Source organism: Watersipora subatra, chromosome 10 (assembly GCF_963576615.1).
Source record: "Watersipora subatra chromosome 10, tzWatSuba1.1, whole genome shotgun sequence".
NCBI lineage: Eukaryota > Metazoa > Bryozoa > Gymnolaemata > Cheilostomatida > Watersiporidae > Watersipora > Watersipora subatra.
Genome location: NC_088717.1, coordinates 49,348,116 through 49,366,718, shown reverse-complemented (window position 1 = coordinate 49,366,718; position 18,603 = coordinate 49,348,116). Strand labels below are relative to the sequence as shown.

The window sequence follows — 18,603 nt, the reverse complement described above, 5'->3', positions numbered from 1 at the left end:
TAAAACATTATCGTAAATCCCTGCATATAAGCTTTTCTTGCATATAAGCCGACCCTTGAAAAACAGCCTTGTAATCAGGGAATTTTTAAGAACTCGCATGTAATGCACCCTCATGATATGATTACCCTGATACATTATTTTTTTCACCTTATGAAGTGGAACATGATAATTTTTTCACCTCACTATACTAGTCTTATTTCACGATACAAATTCAACAAAATTTTCGCCGAAGTTCAATTTTGGGAGTCGGTGTGCCACATCAAATCAACAAAGGCACCGCAATGCTGTTCGTAGAAAATCTTTTCGCAACGCCTGAAAGAGACACGATGACCGATTTCTCAGCTCAGCAATTCTCGTTTGTAAAACAATAATATTTCCCCTTCAAAACCGGTAGCAAAATTGGAGTTGTGATCCCTTATAAAAGAAGGATTCAATGGTCAGATAACTTCTCTTAACCTGTTAACAAAATTCCACTTCATTACGAAAATTGTCGAATCAAATTGAAAAAGCTCTTAATGCCACGGCTGAAATTATATTATAAAACGAAGGCGGAAACTAACAGGTGATAAAAATTTTGGTGATATTAAGTTGAAATTCAGTAAAATATATAAAAATACATATGAAAATACATATGAAAACTTAGCTTTAAGTTTGTATTTAGTAAGATAAACTTATTTAAAGTTTATGTTATGCCGGACTTTTGTCTTGGAAGGTAAGAACTCTTTTCGATACACTCTACGCAGCACATTGCAACGTCACATTTTAATGACGGCCATAACCTATACGTAAATGCACTAAATACAATAAAGTTACTGTAGCTAACCATAGTTACTAAAGTTAACATACTATTTTGTTACTAATTTTTAATATGTACAGCACTTATATAAAGTTTTGACGATTTTTACCAGGGGATGTTTACATTATATAATATCCCTAATACCCCTGCATTTCTATACCCCTACATATGATTTTCTCACTATACGATGACAACCCTGGAACGGATCAAAATCGCATCTTGAGGGTGCACTGGATAAGCCCATTTCATACATCATAACATGCCGTACATACCTATCAAAGCAAAAGATTGCGGAAGTAGAGCGGCTTTTGAAGGTTTAGTACAAGACTCAAAGACAAGTCTCTGATTGGCGGGTAGTTAGTTGTATAATTAGCCTATCGTGTCTCCGCTTCATTGAAAGGAAGCAATCATCGGTTTTCGTAGAGCCAATGGAAAACATTAGTTTCGCTTTGCAAGAACATTTTAGCTATTTTTTCGTGATGATCAGACGCATTACAGCTACATAGGTTTCACAAATTGTAGATCAGTGGACTCATGTTGATTATTTATTAGGCAATAGTAGTAGGGACGGTGAGTATTTATATTTAACAGTAATAATAATGCCATAAGCTATACATGTAGTGATAACTCATCTGACTTGGAAGTTGCTTAACTTGTCAACCATAATACCCTAGGACACATGTATTCGCCTCATCTAACTTTCGTGTTTTCGCGGAGTCATCTTCTCGCGAAAATTTTATGTGCAAAACTAAACTATCATAACAAACGAGCGAAAACGCGAAATTAAATAGTTTTGTTCATTGATAGTCCAAGAAACAAATGGCAGCAAGCGATCAAATTGCATTATCGACCTCGCCCACACCATTCTACCTGCGGTTCGCAATTACAAACTAGTCCCAAAATGGAAATTTTTTCTTATCGGTGAACCAGGCATGTATTCTTTGGGGCGGCTGGCCGGCTGAGCCGTCCCAACTTTTTAGGAACTTTCCGCGGCTAAGTACAGTCAAACTAGGATAACCCCCCTTCGGATAAAATGTAACATTTCATCTCAAACACAAGGTTAACTCGAACGGATTTGTTTAGTCAGAAGCCATTTAGTTAGGAAGCCATTGTTACTGTATACAACAAACTAAGTAAAAGGCTACCAGCTGCACGCTTAGCACTTTTAGAGATATAGTTGTTGAAATTAAGTTAGCATAATGTATATTCGTTTGCTTTCAATCAGAGTTTCACACGCATAAGTCAGACCCCTTAGTTTGGGAACTTTTTTGTGTTCTAGAATCGGCTTATATAAAGGGATATATATACAATAAGTTTAGCCTTTTTGTTACTTGGAAAGCCAAAAAAAGTGAATTTGAGAGGATTTCGGAACGGATTAGGCCATTTACATGTATTCCACTGTTCATATAACATAAAATCCCTATTCATTTAAACATGCTTGTCTTGTGAATTCCATGAAGCATGCTCTAGTCTCTTCCACAGACGGAGTTCACCAAGATGTTTTACTCATCTATTGCAGATCGGTAAAAGATCTGGCCCGGGTAGGTCTCAAGTCACCACACTTCATTTCTGTTCATGGAAATTCTGAACACAGCACTCCAGCCGCCCTCGAGCAGTCCTATCTGGTCTGTGACCTCAGTCAAAAGCTCAACCTTCTCTGGTTCTTCATCAAAAACCACCTCAAGTCTAAGATTCTCGTATTTGTACAGACAGCTAAGCAGGTTAGCTGTCTTTGTTCATGAATAGGAAGGAATGTAGTGTCCAAGGCCTGATTATTTCAGTTGATGCAATAGAATTAATGAAATCACTTCTTATATGTTTGTCAGCTGCAAAAGTAGCTTGAAATTAAAACCAGTGGTCCTGCATGAAATGGTGGCTTCTCACATTAACGATGAACTCACACACAAATTTTTCTATATTGTATCAGAAAGTATCGGTATCTTTTATCATTGACGATTGTTTTAGATGTTTGAAGTAGTCTGACTGCCAGGATGTTGCAAGATTAAAATCGATAAAATTTGATCATGGTTAAACTTCTCCGATCAAGCAAAAGTGCGAATACAACATTTATAGTTTCAAACAGGCTGGATATAGAATATAGAATATTGAATGTAATAGCCAGTATCAATTGCCGCAATGATCACAGCTAGTGACATCATTTCCCACATATTTTTCTTCTGAACATTTTAATTGTGAAGTTATGTTGATTTTCATCTTAAAATAACTGGCAGTTAGATCACCTCAAGCATCAAACAGTCTCAAATAATTGAAAAAATATCGGTGCTTTCTGATAAAATCTACCAAAATCTTGTGCAAGTTCATTTTTAACACCTTGAACAATGAGAAAAATTATTTTTGTGGCTTATTTCCATTTTATACGCGTGTGCTAATGGCGGATATTTCTATTCAGTCACTTACCTTTTACAATAATTAAAATGTAAACCTTGAGCACTATTTAGTAAAGGCATTTATTTAAAACAGTGTTTGGGTTTCAAGTGCTGGTGGTTGTCTTTGTCAGAATCATTACAGCTGTTCCAGTTAAGTCATTAACTGATTTTTCATAGACAGTTCACCTCCAAAATACCAGACAAACATGATTGTAACATTGGGTACTTACAGTATATATCAGTGAAATGGAGTATTTACAGTATATCAGTTACATGGAGAACTTACAGTATATCAGTCATATGGAGTACTTATATTATATCCGCTCTATTGAGTACTTACAGTGTGTCAGTTATATTGAGTACTTACAGTATATCAAGTGAGAATAAAAAGCTGCCATCTTTCTCATACTCAATGAAAACAAACTGATGCAAAACCGCGTGCAGCACCCTCCCTGTAGAAAGGGCTGCGGTACCTTTGCTCTTTAGTTAAAAGGTACTTTTTTCTAAGCTGCATGCCGTTTTCCCATGGACTCATAGCTAAAAGTGTGGTTTATGATGTCTTAAAAACAGTTATGAATTGTGAAAATAGTGATCTACATAAACACAAACCATTAACACAATTTATGGTGTGCCGACTCACGAGAGTCCATGTTTGCCTTGAGAATAGCTCCATATCATTAGTTGGTCATGCAAAGCTTTAATAATGGCATAGTATGAATGTTGCTTTATTGACAGCATGCAGTTCAAACCTAAATCGTGGTGGCATCAGTGTTGTTCTGTTCTTCATCGCATCTGTCATATGACTGGCGATATTTTACACATACTAGCCATAAAAGTGTTTAAATGTGAAATATTTAGCAAGTAATGCCCACATAAGTCGATTTTGCTACAATTACAATGAAAAATGATTTGGTAATGATATGATTAGTACAAACGGAGAAAACAAATTAAAAATCATTGAAGCCTGGTTTCCATATGACAGCGCGAGGTGCGCAACAAGGCGCACGACGTCGTGCGTAGGTCGGCTGTGATGTGGAAACGTCAACGCGCGACGTGCGTATACTGATCGCAAGGATCCAACAGAATGGATCCTTGCGACGGGTGTGCGTGATGATGTATCCCACAATACACCGCTCAACCTTTTCAACCTATCCCACAATTCAAACTGAAGGCTGTTTTCCGAAAAAATTGATCTCCCGTACGAAAAAGGAAGGAAATTACCCACCCTGTCCAATGCAAGCAGTGTTTCCATAGCGCCTACGCACGCTATAGAAACACTGCATCGCAGCCCAAGCAAAGCATTGCGCACGATCAATGGGCTACGCATGATCATTGCGATGTCATATGGAAACCAGGCCTAATATGTTGAATTAATAATAACAATGAGCGCATATAAGCGTGTGTATAAAAAAGGTTTTTGTAGCAGCAAAAGCTGCCATCAAAACTTTGAATACAACGGTACTCGTACAAACATAAAAATGAGATAATGGATTGTCTTTGTCTGATATTTTGTCTGACCGAATGGAGAGAGAATGTATAGGCATTTCCTACTCAAGATAATACAATTTTTCATGTGAAAAGTATTTAGCCTTTACAGATTTGGCGATCGAACCTTAAGAAAAACTGAAAATACGAGCATAACGGCACATTTGAAATTGAAACGGCACATTTTTAAAATTCAAAATTGAAAAATGTGTAATGGTAAAAAATTACTTTTTAAAAAAGTAAAAAAGGCACAAGGTAATATGAATTAATAGTAAACAATGCACGTTTAGCGTGTGCAATCACGAAAAGGATATACAGTATATGGTAAAAGCGATGGAAATGATAAGAGAAGCTTAGCCTTGTGTTTTCTGGGTTTATTAGTAGACTTGTGATTTGAATGTCACGAGTTCAAATCTAGTACAAAGGTGGTTTGTCGCTGCTATAATTGGACAGACAAATGACAGAGAGACAAACACTGATATCTATGTATATATATACTAGTACTTGTATTACCTTCATCTTTTATTTTCCAGGTACGTTATATGCATCAAGCATTTGAGAAGATGAGGTCAGGAACGACCTTGCTGTCCCTTTACGGGGCTATGAAACAGACCAAGAGAATCAAGACTTATGAAAGTTTCTGTAGAAAACAGAATGTGGTGTTGTTTGCTACAGACCTCGCTGCCAGGGGTTTAGGTAGGCTTGTTATATGAAAGGTGATACACTTGATTTTTCTCTCTTCAAGACTACTAAGTGACAGTGTTGTTCTTGTGTAAAAGCACGACATTCACACTGATGAGTTGCCATTCCGGTTGCTGAAGTGCTTTGCAGTAACTAGACAGACACTTCAACATTGGTCAATCATGGTAGCACACAAAGTTTGGTGATTGTGGTGTATTAGCTAGCGTCTTGTAAAAGACAATACTGCATGACAGCGAGAGCTCTTGCTATTTCGCAATGCACTCGGTGACCTTTGTTTCTGGTTATCAACTGAGCAGCTGACCCTTTGCTATTTAGTTAGTCAGATATCGGCTGTGCAGAGTGTCTGTCAGCCATTGTTTTTTTCACAATTTTACTCCTTTTGAGTTTTTATCTAGCAGCCACTGCAGTTTCTGCCAGCAAATTTGAGTTGGGTAGTTTAATTAAGTAGCTAGAGCATTCTAATAATAGATTTTTAAAGTTTGTTAATAGTAGTTTACTTATTAAGTTATGGTATATTGCTAGGTACATAGGGTGTTTACATACCGCGTAGGCAAAGCTATTTTTCTGTACACTGTGGTCCCTGATTACTGATTATTGGTTGCAGACTTTCCGGCTGTGAACTGGGTCATACAGTTTGATACACCAGATGATGCAGACACGTATATCCACCGAGTAGGCAGGACTGCCCGATATGAGAATGATGGTGAAGCGCTCCTCTTCCTCCTTCCCTCTGAAAAACAGGAAATGCTCCGACTGCTTTCTGCCCAAAAGATACCAATAGAGGAAATAGAGTGAGCTGCTACCATAGCATTCATGTACAGGCTGCAATATATACAGTATTTTAATGTCCTTTAGGTTAAAGGCACTAGCAGCTCTTCAAGCTTCTTGCTGCCAGTCTGATGGCACCCCTTTTGGCAATTTTCATTGGAAATTTGTTTTTTTTTATGGCTTAGCGTCAGTTTGTTTGTTGGAGAGCTAGCAATTTACTGCTTTAATTTGCTTAAAATCGGTTTTAGATTCCTAAAGTATTTCTAAATCATCTAACATTCTAATACCACAGTAGTAAAGTATGATAATGCAAAGTATTATAATGGTTTCAACATAAAAAAGCTTCTTACCTCTCATGACTCTCTAAAATTGTTTATAAATAGTTTGTTAACTGTTAAAATATTGTGATTGCAGATGTCATAAATAAGTTTAGGGACCAAAAAAGTCGTAACAATATTTTAAATGGCTCTCAGTGCCGCAACTGGTCTCATCATCCTAATGCTTAATACAAATGCAAGGGAAGCAGCTTGAAACTGTCCCCATTGTCTTATTCTATACATATTCAAAACATTTGATCAAACTGTCTCTCGACTTGAGAATGATTTTAGTTGAACCTGAATTATTGACATAATAATCAAAGCTTTGTTTTCCCTTGACTTTCAAGACTGGTAGAAAAAATATCTAGCCTGAAACCCACCGCATTAGATGAATGAAAATACACACCTCAAACATCTCTCGTTTCATCAAGGTCCCTTCTGTAGTAGCTTGATGAAGTTCTTTTCTGTCGTGGTTTCAGGAAGAATTCTACCTTCTTAATTTTAAATTCGGCCCCCTTTAGTAAAACCTTAAAAAAAGAGTCATCTGTCAAAATACTGTTAGAACTCTGCTAATGTAGTGTTTGTGTTTTAAAATTAACTTTTGAAATGTTCATAAACATTTATCACTGGTTGTGCTGACTTCCAATACGTCATGACTAAATCATCATGACTTTATATCGCACAGTATTTATGGATAGCGCTGATGGCATACATGTATCTAGTTCACGACCTTGAAGGGCTGGTCAGACTTTCTGGCAACTGATGAGACTTGTGAACTAATTTATTAACAAACAAGGCAAGTTTCAAAAAATTGTTAATAAATCAATTTTATGTCAGCTTCGATTTTATAAGTCTGTGTCTAATTTTTCTTCCTTGCTGCCAAAGCAAGGTCGGTAGCTATTGTGTAATAGTACATTGCTATGTAAAAATGAATAGCAGATATATTCCTGTTGTTAAAGAATTAAATATGTTACATCCTGTTACCAGATTTAGTAACAAATATGTAAATATATTTATATGTGTAAATATGATTTACTACTAGATAAGGAAGACAACGGTATCATTTTATTAAAAACACTCAGAGGTGCACTGACTAGCATATCTGTCGAGGCTTTAATAATTTATGCAAACTTACTTGGCATTGACCAATATTAAATTTTAAGCGTGATATGTGATTGACACAGCTATTCCTATAAGGTCCAGCATAATAGATCAATAGATCAATACTCCGCATCCTGGTTTCTATCGCAGTAAACTAACATTTATTTTTACTGTCTTTCTACTAATGGATATTTTGTCTGATGAATTGTGATCGCAAATGAAAACTGGCATGCAATGGTTTTTAAAAAGATAAATAAGACGGCTCAAACTCACGAGGTGATATGTAGCACCATGTCGCGTGGCGCCAATCTGCGCTGGAACTTCCCCAGCTAGTTGATGCTGGGCGATAATGCTAGACTTTCTCTATCAGAACTTTATCGCGTGTGAGATGCGATTCGATTGGTTTTTTTTTCCAAAATGCAATGCTATGGCTGCTGATTTTTTCGTGTCAATGTTTACCAATGTGCAGCAACAACATTTTGCTATTTTGTTTCAATTGAAACATCAAAATGAACACTGAATTGTTCATAGATTTAACAAGAGCACACCCAACCCTGTACGACACAACACACAAAAATTACAATGAAACTCAGTTGAAAACCAACATTTGGGAGTCAATTATTGTGCAGGTTGACCATCTTGAGAATGGTAAATATCTATTATATTAAAATTAAAAACTACTATAAAGTACACTATTCATAAAAATCGTAAAATATTAAGGTTAAAATAAAAGAATCGTCTTTTTTCTTCTATTGTACAATTCGTGAAAGTGAAATAGGCCTAATAACAAAACCTGAGGTTGTTTATGTCATTGTCTAGAAGGCGCCATATTGACTTAATGTTAATAACAACTCTGAAGAAACTGATGATATGGAATTTTATTGACAGTTTGTGGGTGTAGCCGCATTATCGTTTGTTGGTGGATCGCTCAAGTATGTTAAGGCACACGCCAGCGATATTTCGGCGCACCTCATGACGCCCGCAATAAAATTGCCTAGCGTGTTTACCCCTAAGAGCTGTGATGCACATCCCTCTTCTTTGCTCACAGCTGATTGCCCCACTTGTGCTATGCTCATTCTGGCTCACTCCAAAAATATTCTGAAAACCTTTCTTCTCACAGCGACGCTCTTCAATCTGTCTCATTCCTCCTCACTCTCCTTGAGCATTTCATATAGGCTAATCACAATAATGTTAAACTGACAACATAGTTATAAAATGTCTATCGCTTTTATGAACAGTTCGTTCACATTGTTAAATCTTAATTGAGGTAGTAATGTAATAACTTTGCCTATGACTTTTATTGTTCACAACATACAGTTATACTTGGTGATTTTACTTTGACACTAATTCATGCGCAGTGTTGAGTTGGAGATAGTAATTACACTTGCCTGGTTAGTAGCTTATGAATCTGTCTGTGTCGAGCCATGCTAATAAACTCGTGTCTCTTTGCAGAGTCAATCCAAAGAAAATTGGAGACATTAAGAGAAAGTTAGCCTCTCAGCTTGTGGAAGATCCTGAGTTGAAGGAGTTTGCAAAGGCGGTAAGCTCTTTCGACACGTCTGCTCAGTCCTATGCCAACCCACTCTATTTTGTCAACCTTTGAAAATATGTCTACCTATGGGTTTGGTTATTGGATTTGGATTTTCTTATAATTTTAATCTATTCCCTACTGAAAATTATCCACTGTACCGGGCCTGCCAGTTAGCATTTTTATCATTTGACATGTTTACAAGAAGGATGATCTAACTTACGCCCAACTGGTCGTAGATCTCTAAATAAATATGCGTTGGGAAGATAAGAAATACATCTACAATGAGATATTTATTGCTTGCAATTAACCTCTGAAAATCTTAGACCACAGTGCAAAAAGTTGGAGCTTACAATTCTTTTTAAATTTTTTTGAAAACTTATTGTACTCATTGATATGTTTGTTACAGTTTGCAGCTATACTGGCTTTTTATATGTGATAAGATTTATGAGCGTCAATCCATTTTAATTCGTGTTAAGACAGCCGCAAGGATGCTATCAAATAATATGCTATAAATCTGCAAATTTATAAGTTATAGAATAATCTATCAAATGCATTTAAAACAAGTGACATAAACAAACAATATTTATAATACATGCAGAAACAAAAACTAACATTTTTCCCCCAAATATTTGCATCATTTGTTCTGCCAGTTGCGTTGTGGTTGTTGCTTTCGTACAGACTCGTTTCATCATCTTCTGAGTATTCAATACCTTCCACAAAATTTTCGGATTTCAACTCTTATTCTGCACTGCTCAACTAGTCGATACTAGTGTCAAAACAATTTCTTTACTGGAGCAAAACTTTTACGAGTTGTCATTTAGAATACAAACTTTTCGCATAAATGAAGTAAAACTTAATTGTGAACAGCTCCAAATAGTAGTACAAATTGTTCCGCAAATATTCAAACAAAAAATTAATTGTTATCATGCATATTTATTATAAAATGAAAGGACTTTAAAATGGTCTATCAAAGACTGAATCATTACGGGTTTACATGGGTTTGGTACGCTGGAACAAGTCTCTTACTACGATATAGTCTGTTTTAGTACGAAAAGGGTTAATCATAAATCCTTAATGAATGCATAAATGCATGTATTTAATTTCCAAAGTGTTATGATCTTTTGGCAGTGTTTCGTCGCCTACCTGAAGGGGTACTTTATGATGAAGAACAAGGCTATGTTTGACATCAATGTGGTTAAGCCTGATGAATTTGCTCAGTCCCTCGGGCTCGCTATTACCCCTCGCATCAGATTCCTTCAGAAGCACGAAAAAGTACAAAGGGAAAAAGAAAGGAGGCAGAGAGGTATTACACTAATTTCACTCGCTTGTATTTTTTGTATTTGCTGTCAGTTAAAGAACAAGTCCATCTAATGCATTGACTGACCGATGTATTATGATGAAATCCACTCTTCATCCAACACATCTTCTGCAGTAGATATATTTATAAAACTACTTGTCTCACAAAATATCAACTGATAAATAGCTAACTCAAACTGATTATAAGCATTTCCTAGTTGTATATCGATTTTAATAGAGATGTGGGATAAAAAGCTAAAACAGCAACAAGAGCTGGCGGACTCGGATACAAGCAGCGATTCAGGAAGTGATGATGGTGACATAGACCAGTTCAAAAATGAAGACTCAAGTAGTGCATCTGAAAAGGAAAGTTCTGCTAGTGAAGACGAGGAGGAAGATGGGGTCGAAGGGCTACTGACCTTGAAACCTGTTCAAAAAGATATAACATCGCATCCGTCTAGAGACCTCACGGTGAGGTTTATGGGTTTTCTCTCTGTCATATTAATTAATGTTATACTTTTCAATCATATACATGTACATACATTTTATCATCATATACATACCTTCTATCTCATACAGTCACATGTAACTTTATAGGGTACTTTTAAATTTCCTACACCTTTTGGGTACTCGGTTGACTAGATGTCAGATGTCACACGTACTCTTTATTATGTTAGTTACATAACGTAAGTTAGTTTATACAGTTGTTTATCTTAATAAGAAAACATGATATTACAAACATGTAATAACTGAGGTACATGTAGATAGGTTCTGTTGAAAGTGAACAAGTGCTTGCATAGAGATGTGACGGGCATAGTTATGTACCAAGTTCTTCATAAAATTTGTTTTGATTTAATTTACTTAGTCTTCAACATTCGATTGCGTTGCTTCTTTAGGTAAAGGTGTCACTCACTACCTTGCTGTTTTGCATGTTGTATGATTATTCGACATGCTAATGATGGCTTAGATGTGTAATATACTGATATGACTAACCCCAACTAACACTAACTGCTGTAAATAACCTGTGGTATTTACAGCAGTTGGTGTTGACACTGGGTCTTTTTGTAATAATTGCGCTAACAGGTTGCGAGTTACATCAAATTGTTACCCAAAACTGTCATGCAATATAATTAAACTAGCTGCGCTACCCAGGGTTGCCCGGGTATTAAAAATCAGCTTATAAACAATGAGAAGTAATGAGAGTTGCCTGCCACTTGCTATTAGCCTGGCACACTGCCAATGGAAAATTTGAGCAAGCTAACTTACTCATCTGATACATGGAACAGAAGAGGTTGAGCGTACTACACCACCTTTTGATATTATACATCTGCAGGTTCTGTTGTCAAGCAGTGTGTTTGTACTAGCCTATAGCATATTTCATGTACATGATGGGAAGAGATAAGATCATCATAAACGCCTTTGCTCTCTTGTGTTAAAAAACCTTCACTTTACTAATTTCATGTGACACTGCAGCAATAATACCCATTCCTTCCAATCAAAGTATTTGCTTTATCGGCTCCGCTAGCGATAAATGGATATTACCAATGTAGGTTGTGTCCTTAGGCATCGCTCATCTAAACACCCTTTTTATCATAATCAAATCCAGCTTCATGGCTATTGTTCTCTTTCAAGCATTCCACTTGTGTTCACATGTCAACTTTGTGTGGCAATGTTTTACATTGTCATCTGAGTTACTCTATTTGGTATGTATGGGTTAAGTTATAAACAGTTGTCTCCTCTCTTAGCTGCAAGAGGAGCTCGAGAACAAAGCTAAATTAAAAAAGCGAGCTATTTCGAAGAGAGATATGGCTAAAGCTATGAAGAAGAAGGGTATTGGTGCTAAACACACCACTTTCTCTGACGATGAAAAGGTGCGTTTCTGCTTAAAATCTAGTTGATTTATAGTAACAATAGGTGAGTGGTGGTCTTATGATATTTACATGTAGGTGTAGTCTATAGGTGGTGTTATAATATTTATTTGTGTGTAGTGGAGGTTGGGGTATGTATGTGTAGGTAGTCTCTGGCAGTCTTGTGTGTGCACGCCGGTGTGTATGTACGCGTAAACAAATGTGCCCGCGCGTACATGTGTGTGTACTCGTGTGTGTGCGCACATGTGTGGGTGTACTAGTGCTGAGCACAAGTACTTCTTGGCCAATGGGTTTTTCAGGTATCGGGTTTGTTGATACTTATTTTAGGTGTAAAATTTCCAACTATCAGACATATTCTAAAATTTACAATGCAATTATAATTCTATTTATTTATTTTTTACTATTTTCTAACGACCAATATTCGTGCTCGCAGCTTTAACCCTTTGAAGTTTGAACCCCTACTGTCGGTTTTCATTCATTGCGTAGGTGTGTTAGAATCTCTATCGGCCAGAATTCCAGTATTCACATGGCTTTGTTTACAAAAGCAGTTTCTAAGTAGCAGCGTAAACCAACCAAATTAATTTTTGCACAAGATATTAGACCAGAAGTCTCACTTCCATTTGTAAGTTTTTAAATGTCTTTAACTACTTGCGTTTTGATAACACATTTTATTTGAACAATATCACGAAAAATTTGACACGAATCGTTACAAATGCACATTGACATAAGGGCCAGGGTTCAAAGGGTTTAAAGGCGGGATTATCAAACAGTGTTCAGAGCGCAGGGCGCAAGAGATCGAGTTTTTGTTCACTCTACTCGACGGGTCTGTGTACCCAAACCCGAACTCGCAAGTTAAAACCCAAACCCGCAAGATTGAAATACTCAAAATCTCTATTACTCAAGAGAAGATAAACTCGCGGGCTCAACGAGTTTTATTACCCGTGCCCAGCACTAGGGTGTACCGTATTGGTGCACGCGTGTGGGTGCTTGTGTGTATGGAGTTCCTAGCTGTTTCATGATATTTATGTTTTTACGTTCAGATGGTCTCTGTAGGTACTATTCTATTCTGTAGGTGATATTCTACTCTGTAGGTGCTATTCTACTCTGTATGTGTTATTCTACTCTGTAGGTGATATTCTACTCTGTAGGTGATATTATACTCTGTAGGTACTATTCTACCCTGTAGGTGTTGTTCTACAAGTATAGGTCAGTCTCCTCTCCAATCTGCTTAGCTTTAAAAATTGGGGTTTCATTGTTAAAGCTTGCTCTTTGTTTTGTTTTTATCTTGCCAAACCTTCGCCTTACGTTTTCAGACGTCAGAAGAAATGGAGGAAGAAGACCGGGTGCTTGATATTGAAGCAGCCAAGAAACGGCTCGCTGAGGCTGATGAGGCAGACAAAGAGGTATAAAATGGTCTTAAGTTCCTATTATAGGAACGTAAATAATACCATCAACTATAATAGTTAAGCATGCTTTGTTTCATGCGCTTGTGAATAATCCTACTTTTTGGAACCCTTCTGCATATGTCTTTGCTGGCGTTTCCCCCTATTTTGTGTTTGTGAATAGGGCTTTCTGTTTACTATTTTATGAACAGAATGGTTGTACAAGCATACAACATTATGCGCCAAAAATTTTGTAGGGTCATGAACTTTGTTACTATAATATTTGCTTGTTTTCAACTTTTGTGTGTAAACCAGTATCTAGTCAGGATATCAATAGATGACTAATATATATTGTCTGTTTATCAGCTCATTTTTAATTGTACGCCTATAGTAGTTTTATTTTTGTAAATTTTTTCCTAAAGTCTGGTAATTTATGCTACACAAATGGCATGGTGACCAAAATTCGACACCCGGATATGTTGATACATAATTTCTGAAAACTAAAAATACCTGATCGGTCATATTAAAACTATGAAAACATGGTTAAGTTCTGAAATATATAGTTGGGCAGACTTGTCAGGAATCGCATCACAGGCTGTTGTTTTGCAAGAAGGCAGTTTGAAAAGATTTAGGTGAAAACAACTCATGTAATGCAAGTAGGTATGTCGCGTGTGAACAGGCTACCACAAGCCCTTGAAGAAGGGTGTTGTTTGATGCATAAAGGGTTGTGGAGGCGAGTGTCTCTAGTTTCCGGTTCATATCGTAGTCCACCTCTAGATGGAGTGGATAGCTCCCTCCCCCTTATTGGTTTAGCGTAAAGGCTGACATCATATCCTCATGTATGAGTTTTGTACTCAACTAGTTGTCAGTGTAGTGTTAGAGAAGCCAGGCAGTCACAAGTGTCCTGTTCACCTCAGAATCAGTTTTTGACTTCCTGTTAGTACGTCAAGTGAAGTCGGTTGAAGACGTTATTGATTGATGTATATTCACTGCACTGTCTTTAGAAAATCATCTTAGCGTCTATGGAGAGCTTTGACACAAACTGTTGCTCAAAACTTTCAATTGGTTTACTTTGCTCTATCAGTCATTTTATAGTAATGGTGCGTTTACACTGGCCGATTTTGTCACCGATTTTGTCGTGCACAGACAAATTTGATGAGTCGGTGTTGGTAGGTGTGAACAGAAAAATCGGTGTCGGCACCGATCTGAAAGTCGGTGTCGGAGCTACCCAGCAGTGCCCGGTTGCACCGACAAGTCGGACGCTCATCAGCCAATCAGAAGCTAGGAGCCTCTGGTTAAATGAGCCTAGGCTTTAATGACAGTGCGAAGTTTATGAAACGAAAGGGCTAGGTTTAATGAGAGGCTAGAAGACTGTCATTAAACTTTCCCTCGTTCTCTTTTTAATAGTGAACCAGCATGGCTAGCAACGATGTGAACGCGAGAGTACCAAAAAATCAAGTTTTTTTCTTTAATTTAAATTAATTAAAAGTGAATAGCCAGTTGTACGACTACTACTAGTTCTACTACTAGTACTACTGTAAATACAACTGTAAAGAAATTTGCCGGCCCTTACTTGGCACGATTTAGATTGTCATACAGAAATAAATTGCGTGTGATTTCATTCAATGTTTTATTAGCGAAGGAAATTCACTAGCTGAGGAGCGTACGGCCATTTGATCTGTCTACTAAGTGAGCGTTGCTCCCTTATATACAATAAAATTGCCCGTTCCGGCTAACGGGACCGAGTGAGAACACCTGCTAGCAATGTTTAAATGGCCAATAATTAGGCCCGCTAGTGCGTTGATATGACAACATAAACGACGACAATTGATAGCATAACGAGTAACAAGGCCAACAATAAAAAGGCAATAAAGAGAGAATAAAAAGGACAACTCATATAATAAAATATTTACAGACATATAAAATATATACAAATAAATAATTACAAGAAGTGTAAAGTGTTGGCCCGGCGTCCATCACACTACTACTACCACAAATATACATTCACCATTCAATCTTCTTCATTATTCATTTTATTTATTGTAATTACTCGGACGAAAGAACTGTACGTACAGTTCTTTGCTTGGATTTTCATTGCCTCATCATTCATTCATTGCTTGGCATTCAGTAGTTGCTTCTAGCAGTAGTAGTAGTGTAGTACTAGTATATAATTTTCCACATCAAGCGCGTTGATTTTTATGTGTACTCGTCTTCGCGTGGTCGGGTGAAGGTCAGAACGGCGAAACGCTGTGATTGGCTGTTGGTACCGACAAAAATCGTTTGATCGTTGCAATGTAAAGTGGGAGTCGGTGTCGGCACCCATACGTGAAATGTCGGAGGTACCTGTCTGAGTCGGGGTATTGGCACCTAATCGGAGTCGGTGTCGGCCAGTGTAAACGCACCATAAGTCCTTTTTATTTGGACTGTTCTACCGATGCTTATTGTCTGAACCGCAACCACACTTGAATAAATATTTCCATTTGGAGATTCAACGCATCATCACATGACCCCTTTGTCGACATAATGTTTGCCTTATCAAAAGCCAGAGATTTCCATTATCAATGGGCAGTCTCCATAGTTCACTTACGCTGCAAGCCGACCACCATGTACGAATTATAAACTGAACTAGAGATTTGTCCTTCCTGAGAAGTTTTGCTAGTAAGCTCTTCCGAAATCTCAGGCTAGCAGTGAATTGAAAGGGTCATATTCTTGTGTTGCAGGTAGATCGAGCTCGAGTTAAAAGGAAACATCAGGAAAGGAGGTGGAAAGCTAAGATGGCAAAGAGAGAAGCTACAGAGGCATGTCACATACATATTAATCTATTTGCTAAAAGGAACACCATTGCTAAGGTTTTAGGGTCCATTCAAAAGTGTTTCCTTTATACCGGAATTTTCTTTAGCTTATTCCTTACTTTTGCTTTCCTGTTCATTGTACATCCGAATTTATCATAACTTACCGTAGACCGTAGATATCAATAGATGGGAGTTCTGCCCTTTGAGATCAGATTTGGATACACCTCAGTTTTCTTTTGATATTCTCTCAACTGGTGTTTATCACCAATACATTTTTAGCCCTGCAAACGATATGTAGCACTGCAACTTTGTCTGCTGTTCTCTATATATATGTTAGCTTGGCACGAAACTGTGATTGTATGTGTGTCTAATAAACTATCAGTAAAGGCCCGTTCATACTATATCGCCATATTTCGGCGGTGATACTACAATACTTTGGTGATCGTTGATGATAACCATGTTCACACTATCACATACCCATCCGTGTTCACAGCAGGAAGTACTCTGTGATGTAGTGCTTTCATTTATTTTTTTAATTTTTCACAAAGAAACATTTTTTGCGTACTATCGCCAAAATGGTTCACATTTGAAAGGTGGTCGTCGATACTTGGCAAAGTATCGGAAAGTTTGACAGCTGCATGTTTTCCCGACATTTCCACAATGCTTCGTCGATACCATCAATTTACGGTTCACATAAGCGATGATGAACGTCAAAAGGGAAACGCTCACGACCGGCGATATAGTGTAAACCGGCCTTAAGAGACACTTTTACTAGTTTGATACATACTGTCTTCATTCATTTGTAATTCCTTTCCTGTGTTCTATCTAGCGGTTGTTAATTATTGATTCTGCTTTAGTTGAGTGACGAGGAAGCAGTACTTGCTAGTCCTCCAGGGAGTGACTCTGATGCTGACCAATCAGAAGATGCTGTCCAATCAGATGCTGAGAACGCCTTTAGCCAATCAGATGCTGAGGATTCTGCTTTGAGCCAATCCGATGATGATACCGAGTCTGACTCTAAGCAATTCAAACCCACTTTGGAAGATGATGAGGCTTTTGCTTTGCAATTGTTACAATCATCCTGATTAGAATATTTATTGTTTTATATATAAAATAATAAATACGATTATTCAATGGATGCTGTGAGAGAATCTGTCTATTCTGTACCTTTATGATGTGGTTCGAAATTATGAACAGTATATGGCTTGTTCACTATTATGACTAGTATTTTCATGTGTTTTTGATACAGGTTATTAGGCACTGTTCCGATGTCTTAAGTTTACAGTAAAACTTATACCAGTCCAGATTGGTTTGTATGTGCAAAGCAATTTCCTGTTTGATTATTACCGGATGGATATAGTGGGCTCATGGAGTCTAACCAGCCTTCCCTTTTTCACCAGCACGAATTAAATCATTTGAATCAATCGAATAGGAAAGTATACACTATATGAGAAATTATTTTCGGTTTATATTCCAAAATAATTTTGCTATTAAACATAATTATGATAAAGTAAAACGCAAAGCTACAAAACGTCTACACAATTAGTAAGTGAAGCAATTGTTCTAACAAAACTTACTAGAAAAGTTGAATTGTTTTCACTACCAATCTGTTTGTTTCGCGGGTCGCTTAACAGGTGTCTTGTTTGAAGTGAATTTTTGGCCTGTTTCTGGTTGTAACTGCGAGTTTCATACAAATTCCTTTTTGTGATGTATTCCCAGAAGATAATTATGTGTATGCCTATACAACATAGAAAGTGCCTGCCTTATATTCGGTTTTACTATTCGTGCTTGCAGATTGTTAATGCGTTTTTAAAGAGGTGCCAGTTGCATGCTTTTGTTCTACTGATGTAAGGCTTTTCATGTGCGATCCTGTTCTAACTGATGCTGTATTCTTTATTGCCATTTTTTTAAACCGTACTTATTAGCCAAGCTTTGTACTGTTTTGTTTCCATTTATGGTGCTGAATGTGGCTTTGTGATTGTTATATATTTTTTTGGAATTCCACTGAGCATTGTTTCTACTTTTTTAGTTTTTCATTTTTGAAAAGCCATACACTTCAAGTTTATAATAGTCATACTACATGCAAAGTAATCAACATTGTATTGTAATGATAAACCCCATACCACAAAATAATTTACATTTGACGCAACCATATGCAATTACGACGGTACTGAGGCT

General features: G+C 37.1%; 1 protein-coding gene across 1 annotated transcript in view; it reads left to right on the top strand.

Annotated features, from left to right (window-relative positions):
* LOC137407170 (probable ATP-dependent RNA helicase DDX10) overlaps nt 1-17,563 on the top strand; it is a 29,486-nt gene extending 11,923 nt beyond the window's left edge. The window contains exons 7-16 of the mRNA XM_068093771.1: nt 2,316-2,517; nt 5,202-5,364; nt 5,975-6,161; nt 9,009-9,096; nt 10,216-10,390; nt 10,622-10,854; nt 12,129-12,254; nt 13,565-13,654; nt 16,354-16,431; nt 17,283-17,563. Of these exons, the coding sequence (XP_067949872.1) occupies nt 2,316-2,517; nt 5,202-5,364; nt 5,975-6,161; nt 9,009-9,096; nt 10,216-10,390; nt 10,622-10,854; nt 12,129-12,254; nt 13,565-13,654; nt 16,354-16,431; nt 17,283-17,510 (1,570 nt within the window). The 3' untranslated portion in view covers nt 17,511-17,563. The remainder of the gene's footprint in view (nt 1-2,315; nt 2,518-5,201; nt 5,365-5,974; nt 6,162-9,008; nt 9,097-10,215; nt 10,391-10,621; nt 10,855-12,128; nt 12,255-13,564; nt 13,655-16,353; nt 16,432-17,282) is intronic.
* Nucleotides 17,564-18,603: the final 1,040 nt, after the last annotated feature.